The 20,335-nt window shown below is 39.2% G+C and overlaps 1 protein-coding gene across 1 annotated transcript in view; it reads right to left on the bottom strand.

Annotated features, from left to right (window-relative positions):
* Nucleotides 1–20,335, bottom strand: part of LOC121512451 (CUB and sushi domain-containing protein 1-like) — an 821,118-nt gene that overhangs the window by 220,463 nt on the left and 580,320 nt on the right. Inside the window, exons 19-23 of the mRNA XM_041791732.1 lie at nt 18,444–18,631; nt 18,050–18,238; nt 3,243–3,359; nt 2,935–3,150; nt 1,597–1,785 (exon numbers count right to left, since the gene is read on the bottom strand). Of these exons, the coding sequence (XP_041647666.1) occupies nt 1,597–1,785; nt 2,935–3,150; nt 3,243–3,359; nt 18,050–18,238; nt 18,444–18,631 (899 nt within the window). The remainder of the gene's footprint in view (nt 1–1,596; nt 1,786–2,934; nt 3,151–3,242; nt 3,360–18,049; nt 18,239–18,443; nt 18,632–20,335) is intronic.

The raw sequence follows: 20,335 nt of genomic DNA on the forward strand, positions 1-20,335 counted from the left end.
GAGAGGGGTCTTGATTCAACATAAAAAAAACGGATATCAAAGGAAAGTATGTAATAAAACCACAAACCTTATTAGACTCTGCTGACATGGGGACAATAATGAGGATAATAAATATAAATCAGTCGGTATAATACAGCTTTAAAGCACTTGTTCAAAATGTGCTTTAAATAAAACGATAAAGAAAGGATGAAGGGAAGTAAAACATTTTTAAGAGCAGAGCAATTACAGATATACTTCAGAAAATTGCAAAAAGGTCAGCAAAAAGGTTTAATAAAAAGCAGGTCTGGATTAGTTTGTTAGAAACAATGTCTTATAAAAAATACAGACTTATCTTGCAGATGCAGAGACTATCAGAGCCTAGTATTTAAATAAGTGTTATTTTGTGCAAATAGAGTTTTGTCATATGTTAATAAGGAGCAGAGAAAAGGAAAAATAGACAAGCAGGCTTTTAACTCCCACTGTGGAAGACCACGACTACTTAAAAGGGAGAAAATGGAAAAGGAAATAATGAGATAAACAAGAAAGAACAACATGGAACTCACTGAGAGAGAGAAAGGGAAAAAACAAACAACAGACGCAGTGTTTATCAAATCTGCTTGAATCTGAAATCCAAAGAGACATTTTTGTAAATGTTCTTCTGGTTATAAAGCAGATAATGGCAAAAGATAAGGAGCATACATCTTTTCAAAGTGAAGACAGCACTATAAAGCAGGAGTAAAAGAATAGAGAAAGAGGGTAGGGAGAAGAAAGAGGGATGAACAAAGAGCTGGAAGTGGAAAAAAGGAAGTTAACAGATGAACCGAGGCAGACAAGGGCTTTTTGAAAATGTGCAGAAAGAAATTAGAAAAGGGAGAAAGGGAGTAACGAGTGACGAGTATTAACACTTTTCACATAGCAGCTAATGTTCTAATTATCTAGCCGAGGATTGTCTATATACACAGAGAGCGAGAGAGAGGAAGAAACTGTTGGGAAGTTGGAAAAAGAGGGAGACAGAGAGCTGAGAAATAAGAGAGATGAAGCCAATTGACTTTACCAGCTGCTGTTGCTCTGTTTCCTCTTACTAAGGCCTGATCTCCTGACTGATAATGCTATTACAGCATTTCCACTCTGCGCTTTTTGGGGCTTGAAAAGTACCAGCAGCCACCAGTCAGGCTCTCGTAAATTACCAGGAGCATCCGAGGGAGCACTGATACTCATCAAATACCAGCAAATTACAACCTGCGAACAGCTGAATCCTAGCAAATAAAACCAACAGCCAACCAGTCAAATAATAGTTAATTGCCACTGTGCTGGCAGTAAAATACTGCTGAATTACAACCAGGAAAATGCTGATACCTCCAGGCTTATTCAAAAGGAGAAGTTAATTTGAAAAGTTCTATTTTACAAGCTGCCAGTCACAAGATAAACCCTCCTGAAGCTATAAACTTTAGGGTCGGAAATACTTTTAGAAGGCTTGTTACAATATAGCAGTTGTGTAAGAAAGCAAAGATGCTAAACAGAAGTTCAATGGATATACTGCCAATGTTCAGAACAATAGATTTAACCTGATGTATCACTTAATAGAACATCAGTAAAGCAGACTCCCGAGTAACTTACCAATACATCGTGGTAGTGTGTTGCTCCACACGCGCCGTCCTCCTCCAAGACAAGTTATCTTGCTGTCTCCCTCAAGTCGGTAACCATTGAAGCAAGAGAAGGCCAGTGAGTCCCCAACTCGAAATCGGAAGCCCATTCTTCTACTGAACGCTGGCACACCAGGGTCCTCACATGGCTCCAAGTCGTATTCTGGATGTCCAGGAGAGACGGGAAAGTAATGGTAACATAACAGCACAGCACTGCACAAGTACCCTATTTGTGACCCCCGCTTTGGGACACTGTTGTAGAGAGCAAGAACACAGAACTGTACTGAATTGAACCATGGGCGCAGTACAGGGGGAAAAGGGTACTGTTTACCTGGGCCCATAGTAGGGAGGGGCCCTTGAGAAGCTTAGTAATAAGTGTCATTATTCAATCAAAAGAGGCTAAATAAATCAGTCAACAGACTGAAATTTATATCAAATAGGGTAAAATACAATACTGGGGTCCCCTGCTTATCCCTTAAAAATGTCCAAATATCCAGCGCTGCAAAATAATGCAACTAAATTCCATTGAACGATGGTAAAATTATTGCTCATAAAGGGGGAAATTATGATTCAAAAATACATGAAAATGCAGACATTTGCAAAAATCACGCAACATTTGTTGCTTGGCCCAAAATCCCTAGCTACGCCGCTGAATTGAACAGCTATTTGAGTTAATATTGTTAATAGTATGCTGGAAATATTGTTAAACAAATCCGATTACAGCTTCATAAAACAAAAATACATGTGTAGTCATAACTTTAACGAAACCTTAAACCATTTATAGTGTTTTTATAGTGTTTTTCTTGTTTTTCTTGTCGATTGCATGCGTCGTGTTGGAGATCAGTGCTTTTTCATCTGTAGAGAGACATGTTATAATAACCAAAAAGGCCCAGTCCTGACTGCCATGTCTGCTCTTTGGCTGATGGCTAACTGGTATTAGACAAGCTACTGCTACTCTATAAAGTTTTGCTAATACTCGCTACCAATTGATTATAATTCTCTAACACAGTAAAATTATATTGTAGTAAATTACTACGCCAGGTAAGTCAGGCCTACTAAAAGACAACTGCATTTGCTTAGAAAAACTGCAGCCTCCAAATACACTTGTTAGTATTTTAATGCTTACATAGCCTAAATATAGTACCTTTGATATTGATTACAATATAGGCCTAACAACCTATAAAGCGGGTTATCATAAATTATGTATTTATTAACATGAAACATCTCACTGCATCAGCATAAAGGAGTTAGGACTGTGTGATTTGCTGTCAGGTAGCATGTTCACAAAACATTTCTGTTCTGATGTTCTTACCTGAGAATGTTATATTAAAGCCTTCATAGCTCATAGAAAAATCTGAGATGAAACGGAGCTGAGTGCTGAAGTTCCCATACAGCCCTGCTTTGACACTAGGGGGCAGCACTGAGCCAGTGAGTCGAGCCACTGGAACTTGGAAGTTGTTGTCTTCAATGATGGAGAGGTAGTCATGGTTCTCTTCCAAGTGGAAGGTGTGGAAAACCAGATGGACTCCTGGAAAACCAATGGATCAATGTAGGGACTGGTTATACATTTGAAGTTAATTAATAGTTGTTTCCATTATTTAAGTCAAAGTGTGTTCTTACCTTTTCCATGAGACACCTCAATGGTCCAGGTGCAGTTCAAAGAATTTGGGTAGAAGTCAGGAAAGCCAGGAGAAAGAATTGTCCCTGTTTTACCATAGACATAGCCACCACATAGAGCTACAGGGATAAAGACAAAGAAAGACATAAAGTCATTACAAACATCTAACACTGATGTGGACAAAGACCTCGACAACATATTGAGAAATCAAGCTAGATTTAAGGTAGGCCATTTTTGATGCACTTGTTGCTACAGTATCTTCTTCACTCTCAGTGTCAGATTTTCTAACCTGACACGTCAGATGGATGTGTTTCACACATCCATCTGGGAAACCTTGGGCAGAGCCTTTGAAAAAAACCTGGAGGGTGATTAGATGAACGTTCTGTCACATCTTTACAGACCAATCGGAGCAACAAAACACATGGCGTCGTCAGTGCAACCGAGGTGCACGTGTGCAGCTACTGAGGAATAAACTCCATACAGAGCTGCATAACACAAACCATGGTGACTAAAGACATGACAGTACACGACCTTTGTCGTTTTTTAAAAGAAAACAACTCAATGCTGTTCTTTGTTCGAAGAAATGCCGTTACGTTCTGATAAAACTGGTGCTTTAGCAGCATCCACGCTAATGTCTTCTGCCATAACTGCATCGGCCTCTTGTTGCTGCTTGCTTACATCACGAGTCCGCCACGCCGTAAGTACTGCCCCTCGTCGCTGATTGGTCCTGTCACTTTCTAACCGGGCCTAAACGGTTCAAAGGTTTCAACGGTTCAAGCTTTACAAGATGGATTCGCCAGTGAGAAACAAGGAAATGGGCATATCCATCTGCTTTGCAAGGTTACAAATCTTGAAGGTCAGAAATTGAAGGTCGTTTTAATTAAAGAAACGTTTACTTGGGCAAAAGGAGGAGAGAGGTGCACTGTGAAGTGAAATTAGAGAGTAAGCTGCAGAGTTACCTCGGAAATTTTCTCTGTGAATGGCATAGATCTTCTGATGAAGGAACCTTTCAATGCAAACTTTAGGAATGTAACATTTTGTTTCTAGTACCGCAACAAACTAAATAGCTTTAGTAACACATACTGTATGCATCACATCACAGTGCCTGTAGTTAGTACAGCCTAGAGTTAATGTAATCTACATGTTTAATGTAAGTACATCCTCCCCAAAGTCAAAACCATGGCAATTTAAGGAATGTTAATCCTAAATCCTACAAAGCCACATTAACATGGCTGGTTTTATAATGAATACAGAGATAAAACAACTATTAGACCTAAGTTGATATCACATATCACATCAGTACAATTAATTCATTCATTTGACTTCAATTTGGCAGTTATTTCCATGTATTTCTCATTAAGTGAGAGGCTATTAGACCTAATCACAGTCCTTGATTATGCTGCAGAAATCAAGTGTATCTCTGTTCAAGTCTAGGAGCTGTACTGTGTGTAGTTGTCACATAAGAAAATTAGATGCACCAACAACTTGTGGATGGCTAAATCAACTTATTGATTACTATACAAACAACATATTAATTTCTGCAGTGTTCTTTTCATTAAACGAAGCAGCAGTGTTGCTGTTATAGCAATAACTCATGTATTTATCATCACCTCTCATCAAATTGAAATTCAGAAGTGAAATGACTATATCAGGCTGATCAGAGACAACAGTTATAGTCCCGTCTATGCCGCTCAAGAAAAGAGTTGGAGGTCAAACTGACTGATGATATCAAAAGTTAAAATTACTATCAGAAACGTTTATTTTGTTAGTTTGGTGCATGTTGTACTGTATTAACTCACTGTTTGTGGATCAATAGTAATCTTAAACTGAGTATAAAGCATCCTAAACATGTTGCTGACTTATTCATTGAAGACCCTGTAAAGTGAAATCCAAAATTTGTGTCTTAACACACTAGATATGTTGGAATATGGTTGCTGTAAATCTGAAAACACAGAGATTTGTGTGTGACTGAATTTTGGATTTAGACTGTTAGTTTTTCATCTCTTTGTGGCTAGGTTTAATATGGGTGGGGCAAATATGTGGACTGGTGATGTCACCAGCCCCAATGGAGAACCCCCCCCACCACCACCACCACCGATGCTACAATGTTACAAAATCACAGAGCAGTTTGTCTCAGTACAGTCTGTTGTTAGATCAAAGTTAACAGTCAGTTAAATTATATTTTTGTCCATTGTGAGATAAATTGGCCAAATCTATTAGCCACAGTGGTCTATGGATCGTTTAAAGCATCATAACAGAGATTCGAGCCAGGAAACAGAATGCCTTTTCTATGGCACACAGCCAGGCAGCTGTGCTCTGATCATAATGTCCCCCACCGTAAGGTCAAGGGGCAGGCTAATAGTGTGAGTACTTTCCTCCAGTCAGGTTGTAGCATTTTTTTAAAGTGTAAGTTAACTCCATAGACTGTAGAAAGAACTGGACAAACCCTGTTTGACTTCAGCCGTCTGCTTACAATAGGCGGACTCAAACAGCTCTTGAAGCCAATCCGCAGAGGCTTCCATATTGAAATCGCGGTCTCAGCTGAACTTTGGATCAACCTAACGGCCCGCCCACTAAGCTTGACTTCCTGTCAGCTGGCTAGCTAGCATTGTGGTTGATAGAAACAACATAGCTTCTGCCTGTCAAGCTATCTATCAATCAAATGAGACGCACCAACCAGTCCACAGTGAGGTTTTTCCTCCCTCCTTTTTGAACCAGGCTGTAAACCAGTTTATTTCTAGTGTAAAAACCGTCCGTTTAACAGGTGTCCAGACGGGACTTCCAGCATTCCTGCAGCCAGCTTCAAGTGGACAATAGTAGTATTGCAACTTTTTGCACTTCCACATTGGCTTCATTTTTCAGGACTGGAAGTTGCCGTTTGGTCCACATCATCATTTGACTGCCTCACTTTTCATGATTTTGAAGCTTAATTTTATAAACTTATGGAATTGTTTTCAGGTTTTGTTTGCTTTAAAAGGTCAAATAGATGCAGCAACATTAACATTAGTCTGTTTTCTCATAAAAAGATAAGTCATTGTTGTATTATGTTTTAGAATAAACCCCCCTCTTAGTTCAAAAATCCCCCCAGTAAAAAAGTGAAAAATTTCAAAATCATTTACTTATAAGTCTGTATGAAAGTTGTTTGTAAAAGCTTGCTGTTTATTTTTAAGCTTTACCTTCCCCTACAAGAGTTTATGATGCCCCTCAGCTTTTTAAAGCTTCTCTATTTCTTTGAAGATTTTTTTTTTTTTTTAACTGTCTCTGGAATTTTAAATTTTTTCCAGTTGCAAAGTTTGCCAGCTGATTATACTGCTAAGACTATAGTGAAAAGTGAAGTATAGGTAGAGGGCCATATTTTGCACCCTCATTTAAATGAGACTTAACGTTGACTGTCAGATTTCATTGCACAAGAATGGCTGAAACTTTTAAGGAATAAGGAATAAAAATAAAATGTTGTCCCTCTACATACAGATTCTGGAGAAAGACAAAAGCGGGGTGAAGACCAGACAGGGTCTTAATGTACAAACAAAAAGAAAGCAAAGAGATCAGAGAATGTGTTTCCAGACAGCTCCTCTCCACACAACATAAACCAGCAGTATGGAACAGGACAAATGCATTTGGAGAGCAGAATAGAAAACTCTATAGTAACGTAATGGAGAGTAAAGGACGGCCTGCGGTGCATTAGAAACTGTTGAACTAAGATAATATATTGACTCTTTGTTTTTCTCTCTCTGTGCCTCCTTTCTTTCACATCTATTCAGTCACATTAAATTCAATTAAAGTGCTTCAAGGTGCTCGACTTGCATTGGAAATAAAAAGGATTTTTTTTCCGTGCCTATGAAACACACATCCGAGACCATAAACTGTATCCAAGACAATAAAATAATTCTGTTGCTGTTAATGCCCCTCTTGTCGGATTGTTAAAGGTTTATATATGTATTGTTGCACTAAAGTCCCTTTTAGCTAATTAAATAAACACTTTGGTGATTCATTTAATTAAAGGTTTTTATAATTACTATCTTAACTTTATGAAGACAGATGTTACAGCTTCTGTAATTTCTCCACACTGCAGATTTTTTTTTACTGTTTGTTTATGTTTCTGCCTCTTGCTGCCTATCTCTGTGTATTTCCCTTCATCTCATCCATATCACATTTCAACAGAGCTGCTGCTGAGCTGAGCAGCAGTGATGAGAGCTGCTCTCTGTCCGATGAGCTCTCTTATGTGTTTTGTAGTAACCAGGATTTTTTTAAGCTCCCCTCAGGATTCAGCTAAAACTAGGACACTGTCTGACTAAATGACCCTTGTTGAGGGAGGCAGGCGTGCGTGTCTTCATGCCCATAGTGTATCTTTTTTGTGCGAGAGCGCATACTTCAGCATGCAAGGATGGATCTGTGTGTTTGGAAGAAGCTGAACACGGATTGCTAATGTATGCAGTGCCATGAAAAAGTATTTGCCCCCTTTCTGATTCCTGACTTTTTTGCATATTAACACACTTAAATGTTTCGGATCATCAAACCAATTTTTATTTTTCACAAAGACAACCCAAGTAAATAGAAAATGCAGTTTCTAAATGATGATTTTATTTATTAAGAGGGGAAAAATCAAACCTATCTGGCTCAATGTGAGAAAGTAATTGCCCCCTGAACCTAATAACTGGTTCTTCCATCCTTGGCAGCAACAACTGAAATTAAGTGTTAGTGATAACTGGTGATGAGTCTTTGGCATCGCTGTGGAAGAATTTTGTCCCACTCTTCTTCACAGAATTGTTTCAACCCAGCCGTACTGGAGGGATTTTGAGCATTAACTGCCCATTTACAGTCACACCACAGCATCTTGACTGGATTTAAGTCCGGATTTTGACTTGGCCACTCCAAAACCATACTTTCATTTTTTTTTTTTTTTTTTTTTTTTTTTGAGTCATTCAGAGGTGGACTTGCTGGTATGTTTTAGGACTGTTGTCCTGCTGCATAACCCAAGAGCGCTTGAGCTTGAGGGCATGAACTGATGGCCGGACGTTGGCCTTCAGGATTTTCTGGTAGACAGCAGAATTCATTGTTCCATCAATCACAGCAAGTAGTCCAGGTCCTGAAGCAGCAAAGCAGCCTCAGACCATCACACTACCACCACCACGTTTGACTGTTGGCATTTTGTTCTTTTTATCAAATGCTGTGTTATTTTCATGCCAGATGTAACGGGCCGCACACCTTCCAAAAGTTCAACTTTTGTCTCGTCAGTCCACAGAATATTTCTCCAGAAGTCTTGGGGATCATCAAGATTTTTCTTGGCAAATGTGAGACAAGCCTTTGTGTTCTTTTTTCCTGTCAGCAGTGGTTTTGGCCTAGAGACTCTCCCATGATGCCATTTTTGCCCAGTGTCTTTCTTATGGTTGAGTCATGAACTCTGACCTTAACTGAGGCCATTGAGGTCTGCAGGTCTTTAGATGTTGTTCTGGGTTCTTTTGGGACCTCCTGGATGAGTCTTCATCGCACTCTTGGAGTAATTTTGGTTGGCCAACCACTCCTGGGAAGGTTCACCACTGTTCCCAGTTTTCTCCATTTCTGGATAATGGCTCTGACCGTGGTTCGCTGGATTCCCAAAGCCTTGGAAATGGCTTTGTAACCTTTTCCAGTCTGATAGATTTCAATCACTTTGTTTCTCATTTGTTCTTGAATTTCTTTGGATCGTGGCATGATGTGTTTCTTTCTGAGATCTTGTAGCCTACTTCACTTTGTCTGACAGCTTCTATTTAAGGGATTTCTTGATTCAACAAATCTGGCGGTAATCAGGCCTGGGTGTGGCCAATGAAATTGAACTCAGCTTTCAAAGAACTGTGGTTAATCACAGTTGACTCATGATTTAACAAAGGGGGCAATTACTTTTTCATATAGGGTAGGGTGACCATATTTTGATTACCAAAACCGGGACACTCGGCCCGGCAATGAGATACCCAAATGATACTCGAAGAAACGAAAATTGTTATATTACCAAATACTATCTTTATTATAACAATGGCTTCGGTGTTAGTACGGGCACTATTAAACTTTTTAGCGGTGTCCGAATCTGGGAATGCTTTTTTTTAGCAATGCACTAGTGCAATCCATGGATCTGTAGCTGTTGTGGTGTTTCACAGTATGAAATACCAATGCACCCTCCGCTGCATTCACAGCATCCTCTGTTTTTCCAGGTCTAACAAAGAACTCCGTCAACTTTGTTTAACTACTCTCACCTTGGGCAGCTTTTTTATGTTTTTCGGTGTCCATGTGAGCTTAAAGATCACTGGCACCCACAATGGACACCAAAACATATGTGCCAGGTTTGCACAGCCTCCCACTTGTCCCGACCGGGACGGTAAGTGGGGAATTTCTTCTGCAACTCATCGGTAAATGTACATTTGCGCTTCGGTATGTTGCAGGTAGAAGTGCTGGGATGGCTGTCTGCTCACTTGTTGTGAGTGTAAAGAGAGCCGCCCACACGGCAGCCTCTCAGGGATTACGTCACATGCAGCACCACAGATGCAGAGTGCCCTAGTGCTGGTCAATTTAGTGGCCCAATGAAAAACAATGAAACCCAGGACATTTTCATCACTTTATAAAAAAACAACCATGACAGCCAGGACAGGACATGAACAGGACATGTCCTGGGAAACAGGACGTCTGGTCACCCTAATATAGGGCCACATAGGTTTGGATTTTTTCCCCTCAATAAATAAAGTCATAATTTAGAAACTGCATTTTCTATTTACTTGGGTTGTCTTTGTGAGATATAAAAATTGGTTTGATGAAACATCCAAGCATGATAAATTTGAAAAAAATAATCAGGAATCAGAAAGGGGGCAAATACTTTTTCACGGCACTGTATGTGTGAAGAAGTGTTTAACAAGAAAGAGAAGAATAGATGAAAATGCCATTCATGAGTCAAGCAAAGGTTCAAAGTCACAACCCTGCAGACTTCAGTGTCTGAGAAGAAGTATGACACTTATGTGTAAAAGAAGAGCAGATAAAGAAAGATAAAATGTATTTTTCAGAGAGAGAGGACTGGTAAATAGAAAAGGAAACTACACCACCTACTTTTATATTCCTCCTCCACCTTCCTGGTTACTTATTCTTCTCTATCTTTAATTATCTCCAGGGATGCCATGCCATTTTTTACAAAAAAGAAAGAATACTGTGACTTTGGCCACTTCTAGCAAGTTGTTGTCTTGGCACCAACTGCGAGTTTTAAAATGTCACTGCGCCCCTTCACTGTTCTTACCGACACATAAAAGAGCAGCCGGTGTTTTGTGTTATCTGTCTGGTGATTTAGCTGACCTGCAGGAGTAATATGAGCAGTTTGGCTCCAACAGACACTGGAAAGGGAATGGTCTCTGCATGCCTGCGGGAGGACTACTTTTCATTTTCTTTGTTTTCTTTGGACAGGATATTGTCAAAATAAAGTATTATGGTGGCTCACTAATGCAATGTGCATGGAAGTAGAAACGTTGTGTCCTTCCCCTTAAAATGTTAACTGTGCCTTTGAGGAGACACTGTAAATAAGATCATTGTTGTAATGTGTGTGCATGAGTTGTTTTGGGAGTTTTTAGAATGATTTTTCTGTGTCATAAAACTGACACAAGCTCCTGTTGAGTGGGCTCTCAGTGGGAGTTGTATGTGGGCTGCTTCTTTCTCCAGAACATGCATGATTAAAAACACTGACCATAGGGAGAGAAGGTAAAATAACGGACTGGGGAATGTGATCGAAAAACAATCCCACTGAAACCTCTCCAACACATTTCAAGCCCAATGATCTTCGCCAAAAAGGGAGCTATTATATATTATATTCAAGTCAAGGCTTTCACGCTACTTTCAGAAAAAGTGCCTCTCTGAAAAAGCGTGTCTCATAATATGACAGCTGTCTGGTGAGATGGCATGCATGACTGAAAATTGAAAATGTCACTGTGGCCGTTTAAAATACTGCTTATGTTTAAATGGAAGATACTGTGGGCTAGATTGCCTCGGTATGAACTCAAGTTGAGACATCCTGACTTTGGCTTTCAAATTGGATTCTTTTCATCTGGCAGATCAAACCAGATGCTGTGTATTCATGTCCCTCGATAGCACGAGCTGTGGGCTGAATGAGAAGGCCTGTGAGTGGCCGGTGAGCATCTGTTTCAGTGGAGCCTGTTGACCTGCATGATTTCACTGAGGATGGATGTCCAACTTGGGCCAATATGGTAGTGTGTACTCTGGAGAGGGGACTGATTGTACAATTAAAAATACGGCTGCCAATGACACTCAGTGTAATGAAATAAATAAAGACCTGGAATAGCCTTTGTGTCACATCTTTATATGGATGATAGAAGTTATTGAAGGGAACACCTGCGCCAACTCCCACTCTACCTTCTCTGCTTTTTGGCTCACTGCACTCCCAGCCACTTCACCCAGTTCACTCCACTTCTGTTTTTATGGTCATAGAGAGGGTGTTGTCATGTTCAGGGCCATTTCAAACCAGTTAGTGGGAAAATGAAGAGGACTATAAAAGCCCTAAGCAGTAGATGTGCATTGATGCAGTCATACTGCTGGGAGAAGTTAAAAAATCTTATTTTTCAGTCGTTTTATCCTTAAATGTGTAATAAATGAACAGTAAAAGAAATATTCCTGTATGATTATACTTTACCTTAATATTTGATCCTCAAGTCAAAATAGCTTCAATCACAAATTTATACAGAGAAAACACACTGCCTTCCTCTTTGAGGTGAGCTGCTGAAAATCCTTCTCAGTAAAGTCAGGCAAAAGACTGTTGTGTTTGTACATAGTGGTCATTTTTATCTTCTTTCTCACTACTTGTTATTAATTGCAAGTTTTTCTGAGTATCCTATCTTGTGTCTTAGCTTTGGCTTTGGTCTATGTGCTTTTATGCAGGTTAAAGCAGACATCACTGTTTAAGGAACTCAGTTACAACATATGGATGGTATTTTCTTTAAATGACTTCTTAATATTTGATTTTCTAAAATATTTCATCCTTCTATTTCCATCAGACAACTCATCTTTGTGATGGTGTGAAATACTTGTGTAGCTGCAGAGCATTGATTATGTTTGATATCCAGTGTCCAAACTTATCACTCCTAAATGAATCATTTTATATGCAGAAAACTGAAGAGTGAGATCATATCTTTGACCCTCCCTGGTTGCAGCCTGGTAGTTGATGGTGTGGTTGACAGCATTAGTGCTGTACATGTTTTTAACTGTCTGCACTTTAAATAGCTTCAGAAGCAGTGTGCTATGTATAAACTTGCCTTGCCTTACTAACATATGGCAGATCTGGACATGACAGAGCAGACGGAGAGATGGGAAACCTGAAGCTTGCTGAATTCAGCACAATGTTTTTGTCAGGTGATAGTCAAGAATGACACATGTCAGTGAAATCAGTGCAGCTTGAGTTGCCTGTCTGGCCTAAGCTGATATTTTCTGAAGAGTGTGACCAAACGCTATACTCTGCAGATATATGAATGCAACAGTATTGCAGCGGTGGGTATTATGAGCTTTGATTGCTTCAAAACTTTTTCAATACCAAATGCTTTGGACGCTACAATATCTGTTATTTTTACATTCAATAGTACCAAAAGAACCAATGTTTAAATAAAAATTGGGCTATTCTTTCAAAATGAAACCCATAGCTCCTGTGAACGGAGAGAGAGAAAAAGACAGCATGCAAGGATGGCCAATCAAATTAAAGTGAGTGTCGATGTCCTGATGTTCAAACAGAACCTTCATACAGAAAAACCTCTGCACAGACATGAAGAAAGATGCAGGATTCCTTCTGCCCACTGCAAGACCTAGTTTTAATAAACTGGTCTTCTCATATGTTTATTGGGTCTCTCTAACATCTCATAAAGATGCTCATGTTGATATTAGTGTCTGCTACAGGTATATAAGGAGCAGAGTAGAGGGACTCCTGGTCCCTAAAAGTTTCTTTTGCTTCCTGACCTGTAGACTCATGACAGTCTTGGGGCTTTTCCACTATGGCTTTTGGCCACGCTGAGCCAAACCAAGCCATGCTGATTTGCTTTTCCGTCACCAGTTTGGCTGAGCCGAGCCACACTCAAATGACCCTGCACATGAGCAGGACCAAAGCGAGCTAGTCCCACCTTGAAGCACCCCGTTTAACATTGAAGCGGTTCGCAGGGTGCGATTTTCCAGGGGGATTTACTCCATCTGCTACGAACAACCCTCAATAATAAATTTTCAGCCCATGGGAAGAAGGGGAGGCATGTTGTATCCCTGCCTCTGCTCCAGCTGTCCATAACTCTGTTTCACTGTTCAAGTTAAAAACGTATGACTCAGGACCAAAACTTAAGATTTCTGTGCTCATACTACAGTCCGATAGTGGTGCACGGCTGGAGTTCTCCTGCTGACGAGTGAAATCAGGAAGGAGCAGGTGCTGATCCAGGATTACAACTTTTTCTGCACCTACTAATAACAAAAGTTTAACCATTTTCCCTTATTATAGACAATAAATTCTAAACTTTTTAAAGGATAAAATGATGGCGATGTTTGAAACATTTAGCCCATGACAGAGTCAGTCTTTAATTTAACTGTCACTAGCATAGCATGCCGTTCTCACTGCCCGATGCAAAAATATGATTGTGTTCACTTTCTGTTATCTGGAGACCTACAAATCAATCACCAGAAGACTGTTCTTTAGCTTATATGCAGGAAAATTCTCTCCTTTTGATGCTAAGTGTGAATGATTGTTTATTGATCTCAGAAAGAGAGGGAGAGAAAGAATGTGAAAGAGCAGCACTGTTGGTCTACAGTTTGATTTTTGCTTTAAAACGATGTAAAGTCAATCAGATCAGACTGTGTAGAGAGCTCTAGGAGGACTCAGAACCCTGCGTCATCAGCTCTAGACGCGCCCTCAAACGGGTAGCTCGGTTGTGGTGGGAGAGCAAATCCCCTGCCACGCTGGGCTGCCGTGCCAAGTCAAAGCAGGTAGAGCCATGCCGTGCCAAGTAATGGAAAAGCCCCATCTCACAGCCCTGCACAAACAATGACACCCATAAAATGATTGAAATAAGAAAAAATTAGAAACAGAGAGCCTATAGAGAGCAGAATTGTTACAAACACTGTGCCATAGTAGCTTAATGTGAGGCGGCAATTTTTGAATGTAAAGTACCGGTTAAACTCAGAATAGAATTCAACTTCCTCCTGTATGCATTCAAGGCCATCCATAATCTCACCCCTCCTTATCAGTCATATCTCCTCCACATCTCCACCTCCTCCCACTCTCTCAGATCCTCCTCTTCTATCCACCTCACTGTGCCCTCTGCCCACCTCAGCACCACGGGGAGCAGAGCTTTCAGCCGCTCTGCTCCCCAACTCTGGAACTCACTCCCTCTGGGCATCTGAAACATTGACTCTCGTCCTCCTTTTCAAATCCAGACTCAAGACTCACCTGTTCAGGATACCTGCTGTAATTGCATTGTTCCATTTTATACTGTAAGAAGCATTTATCTGTCATTTTATTGTGTTTGTGTTATTTCTGTAAATTGTCCTTAAGCGCTGAGAAAGGCGCTTAGAAATAAAATGTATTTTTATTATTATTACTTTGCACTGTGTAAGTGGATTAAAAATACTTCCCACCTGAGTTTAATGCGTTATGTTGACCCAATGTAAAACAGTTTTGTTAGCTGAATGTAATTATATTTTTCATTTTATTTCATTTTATTCATTCATTCCAATGCCATGATTGGAAAGGAGCAGGATGAAGCGAACTTATAACACCTGCACCTTTCTTGAAACAAATAACCGCTTACATCAGACAAATTGACATTATAATAAACCTGTGTACAGGAGTCCAAATAAAATAAACAAAATTGAAAAAATCCATAAATAAAGCTATTCCATCACGCCATGCTTTAATATAATTTCTCTATTCTCTCCTTATACATTTTCTTAAACTGAAAAATGTTTTTACAGACCTTTTCTTCTACTGTCAGTGAATTCCAGATTTTCACACCAACAGAAATACACATCTGTTTTGTATTAGTCCTTGCCATTTGTTGTTTGAAATTAATTTTTCTTCTATGCTTGTAATCTTGTGAAACTAAAACAAATAACCTCTGCAGATTTGCAGGCAACAATCCACTTCTTGCTCTGAACAAAACCAATAACGTCTCTAATTCAGCCATCTCTTTAAACTTCAACAAACCTGACTTTACAAACAACTCATTTGTGTGTTCCCTGAAATCAACATCGTACATTATTCTTATAGCTCTTTTCTGCAACAAAAAAATGGCTTTGTGCTGATAATATAGGTGTTTCCCCAAACTTCAATACAATAACTCGAATATGGCGTAATAAATGAACAATACTAAATCCTCATTGATTTATAATCTAATACATATTTTGCTTTTCTTAAAACAGAAATATTTTTGACACCCTATTTTGAATAAAAGCAATATGTGGTTTCCACGTTAAATTTTCAACCACTATTACACCCAAAAAATGAATTTATGACACCTTTTCTATCACCACTCCATTAACAGACAATGAAACATTTTCATCTTTTTTTCTATTTGTTAACACCATAAACTTAGTTTTACTCCAATTTACATACAATTTATTCATATCAAACCTTTTGTTGAGTTTAACCGTCTCATTCTCTATACTCTCTGTTAACATTTTTAAATCATCTCCCGAAATAAGGAAGCTTGTTTCATCTGCGAATAGAGCAAACTGCAAAATCTTTGATACATCACCTAAATCATTAATATATAAAATAAATGATTTTGGGCCCAAGACCGAGCCTTGTGGTACTCCACATTAAATATGTAAACAATTTGATATTTTCCCAGCAAACTGTATATACCGTTGTCTATTATATAAATAATTTTTCAACCAATCTAAAACAACTCCTCTCAAACCATAAGAATATAATTTTGAAATTAAAATATTATGACCTAACATTTCAAATGCTTTCTTTAATCAATAAACACTCGTATTGTGTATTTTTTGTTGTCTGTTGCAGTTGTAATTTCCTCTATTATGTTCATTAATGCTAGGGCTGTAAAACGATTTCCTCATTTAACAAATTATGTTTCTCAATAAAAGAATCTAGTTTTTGTACAAATCATTTTTCAATTACCTTAGAAAACTGTGACAGTAAAGATACTGGTCTATAATTAGTGGGGTTCTGTTTGTCTCCCGCTTTAAACAATGGAATGACCTTTGCCATCTTCATTCGATCTGAAAAAACTCCTTTGCGAAAAGAAAGATTAAAAATGTACCTTAAAGGCTTTGTCATGCAATCAATAGTCTTTGTCACTATGATCATGTCAATTCCATTACTGTCCGTAGATGTCTTGTTTTCACATTTTGCGACTACAGTTGTACTATTCTCTTCGCTCACCTCATTAAGGAACATGGATTGTGAAACCCTACTTTCACCATTCCAACCATTTCCTATTTGCCCATCATGTTTCTCTATCGAGTTTGCAAAGACAGGAATTATGGAAACTTTGTCCACCTAATTTAAATGCATTTTTTCAGCAAGAATGTGCTGAGCAAATGTAAAATAGTTGAGTTGGGCCAACGCAGCTGTTTCACGTTAAGCCAACAAACTTCTTTCACGTTAGCCCAATGTAAAACAGTTATGTTGGTTCAACATAACTGTTTTACATTTGCTCAGCACAATTACTTCTTGCTGAAAGAATGCATTTAAATTAAGTGGAAAAAGTTTCCAAAATTTTATTACGTTCAGCTAACAAATAATTTTTTTTAGTGTAATTCAGGGGAAATACTTAATTTTAGGTATGCCCTTTACATTTTCATGACATTTTTGGAAAACCTCATCAATTTTACTTTTATCATAATAAACACTATGTCATATTTTCATTTTAACCTTTCTCATGAGCAGTTTGGAGATGCAAAAAAGGATTCAGTTAAGCAGTTTTGGTGACTACAAGATCATTTTTGTTGCTGTGGTAACAAGAATCAATATTGTTTGATTTGACCTAGTATAGAATTACATCATAATAACTTTATTGTGTGCATGTAGTGAGGAGACTGAGGCTTTAAACATGCTAGACAAAACAGACTTCTGGTCTACTTTGCATGTTATCAAACTTGTTTAATTGGGTGAACATTTGATGCTCCATAGACACCTGCTTTGTGAGACAACTCTTGACTGCCTGGAAGTAAATAGCTTTGTGTGGAAGCTCTGTGGTAGTCTAGAGACATTCTGAAGGTAATCTTATGGTAAAATACACTGTGGAATAATCCACAGATAACGCACTCATACTTACAGTTCGAATTAAGTACCACAGAAACAAAACATCGCCTCCCCTTTTTAGCAGCAGCATTTAGTAAGACAAATTTAAAAACATCTTACATAATCAAACCCAACCCTTTTATTTTTGTCCAAGATTTAACTCAGATTCAGAAGATTACCTCCTTTGCCAAGCAAAGGATTTAGTGCAGCTTTTGACAGGTGTATTTAAAAGCCTCTTTTTATCTGTTTTAAATAAAGCTTGGGGGACAACCATTGTCCTCTGAGAAAAACGAACAGGGTGATCTGAATTTTTCCAGTTTGTTTCTCCATCCTGTCAGGGGATGCTACAGTGTTTTTGCATTCAACTATTTTATTTAATGACCTCATTTCTATTGTTTCCTGTGCTAAACCCATGTGACACACATTCCTGCGAGTAAATTAGTTCCTTGCATAATTACGTTCCTGCCTTAATTATAAAGAAACAGGATACAAAAGGTTTCAGTCGGTTATAGGTGATCATCAGGAGAGCTTAAATGAAAACAAAAAAAAAAAGATTCTTACCATCACAACTGGGAAGAGCGTGACTCCACTGATGATTCTGATCACAAACAATTGGCTCCTGATCACTCAGTGTGTATCCTGGGTCACATGTAAATGAAACACGCGAGCCAATGGAAAAGCTGCTGCCATGGCGACGACCATTGACTGGGATCCCAGGATCAAGACAAGAGTCTGTCTCCATTTTCACACCTGATATTCACAACACACAAGCACAGATAGAGCAGAGTCAAGAAGGTGAGCATGCATGTGTGTGTTTGATATCGACGCTCTTAAACTGGTTGACAGTTTAATTGGTTGAGGAATGAACACAACATCATATGCTGTGCATGAGCCCCAGCAAGCAATTCAGCATGTATCTACCAGACACTTTTATCAGCCAGTAAATCAGCCTTACTTTCATATCTGATGCTGAAGCCGGCTGCAGAGCGGCTGTTGTCTGTGGTGAACAACAGGAATAGGACGTTGGATGTGGAAATCAGGAAATGAGGCGCTTGGGTACCATGGTATTCACCGATCAGGGGAGATGAGGCCGAGGGGCCGTCTCTGATTTCCAGTGTGTCGTAGTTGACCTCGGTCTGAAACCTACACAAAAAGACAGCAAAACAAATCATGCACAACCTCAAACAGACAAATATAATCTTTGTATGACTGGGATGCATAATTCAGGGTCCCTACTCACTTTAAATAAAATAAAATTTAAGACTTTTTGAGACCTTTGTAAGACCTGAGAAAAATGATTTGCACTTTTTGCACATTTAACTTTCAAAAGTGCAAGGCACGAGATTCCTGGGTACACCGGACCAGGGCTAAGTTTTCTGATTTAAGCCATTAACGCCCAAATCTGAAGATTTCTGACACATTTAATGCCTCTTTCTATTAATAGGTCCTATGGTGATATTTGTCATAACACATTTCTACAGGTGTGCTGAGCTGATTCTCTACAGTTTCTATTAAAAGGAAAAGGAAAACGTGTCAAAATAATGGTGGGCTGTGCCATGTTTTTGTGGGCAACCTAGTAGCCGAGATGTTTGACAACTGGACGAGTGTTTCACAGCAGTGCAGAGTTTATCAAATCCCACTGAGTCAGATAGAATCACAGAGGGGTCTGAGGTCCTCCTCCAGGAAAATTAGAACATCAAACACTAAATTCCCTGAATTATGGACAATATTTATGCAACAATTTGTGGAGGAAGTGGTGCCAGTTTATCTCAGCTGGTAGAGCAGGCACCCATATACAGAGGCTATTGTCCTCAATGCACTGGCCTGACTGATTGATTCCTGGTCTCAGTGCTGTTTGTTGCATGTCCCCCCACTCTCTTCCCCCTATTTCCTGTCTCTCTTCAGCTGTCCAGTTTGTCCAAGCTAAATAAGGCCAAACAATAGTCTTTAAAAAATTGTGAAGTAACATGATTTAAATCCTACAAGGTTGGCTAGAAAACAAAGCTTGGATAAGGACATCTTAGTCAAAGTGCCTACTAAAATTCAAGACCTTTCCCTTGTAAAAATCAGGTTTTTAAAGATATCCTATGGCCTTACATTTCAAAAGTGTATTTTAAAATTATTTAAGACTTTTGAAGGATCTGAACGAACCCTGATTATTTATGTTAAGGTTACCTTGAAACCCAGCTAATCAAATATCATTGCAATCATTGTTTTTTTTTTGTAGCCAGCAGCATTTGAACACACTGAGCTCTGCGGCTGTGTCACTCAATCTACTGCAATCATGATACACCAACACACTCCTAATAACTTAGATAAAAAAGCGCAATCTAAGTCAAGTTGTTTTCACATATTTGCTTTTGAAAATTTAAAGAAAACATCATGACAGCCAGCCCCTCAAATCCTACTTTAGAGGCTGTCCCTCACAGCCTGAAGATTTCTCTGTCAGCCAAGGGGGAGGGGTCTCAGGAGGCAAGGTGTGTCATTAATGACACTGCGGAAATCCAAGATGGTGAACAAAGGCTCACAGTTATCTTGACAGTTATTTTCACACAAATGCTAAAACACAGGAGAATATATCCTGGGTGATGGGGCGGATACTCATCATTAGTCAAAGTATCTACAACCTGGTGCATCAGCACGCTCCCTCTGGAGTCAGCAGGCTCCCTTAGAAGTCAGCATGCTCCCTCTCGTGAGTCAGCACGCTCCTCAGTCGTGAGTCAGCACTCCGCTCAGCATGAGTCAGCATTTTCTGTCCTAAGCGACCGGTTTGTCTGTAAACTTTTGGATAAACCGAAAAACTTATTTTTAATTCTTTGCCCAAATGCCGCCTAAGAAGCCCCAAGG

The sequence above is a fragment of the Cheilinus undulatus genome, linkage group 1, assembly GCF_018320785.1.
Source record: "Cheilinus undulatus linkage group 1, ASM1832078v1, whole genome shotgun sequence".
Lineage (NCBI taxonomy): Eukaryota > Metazoa > Chordata > Actinopteri > Labriformes > Labridae > Cheilinus > Cheilinus undulatus.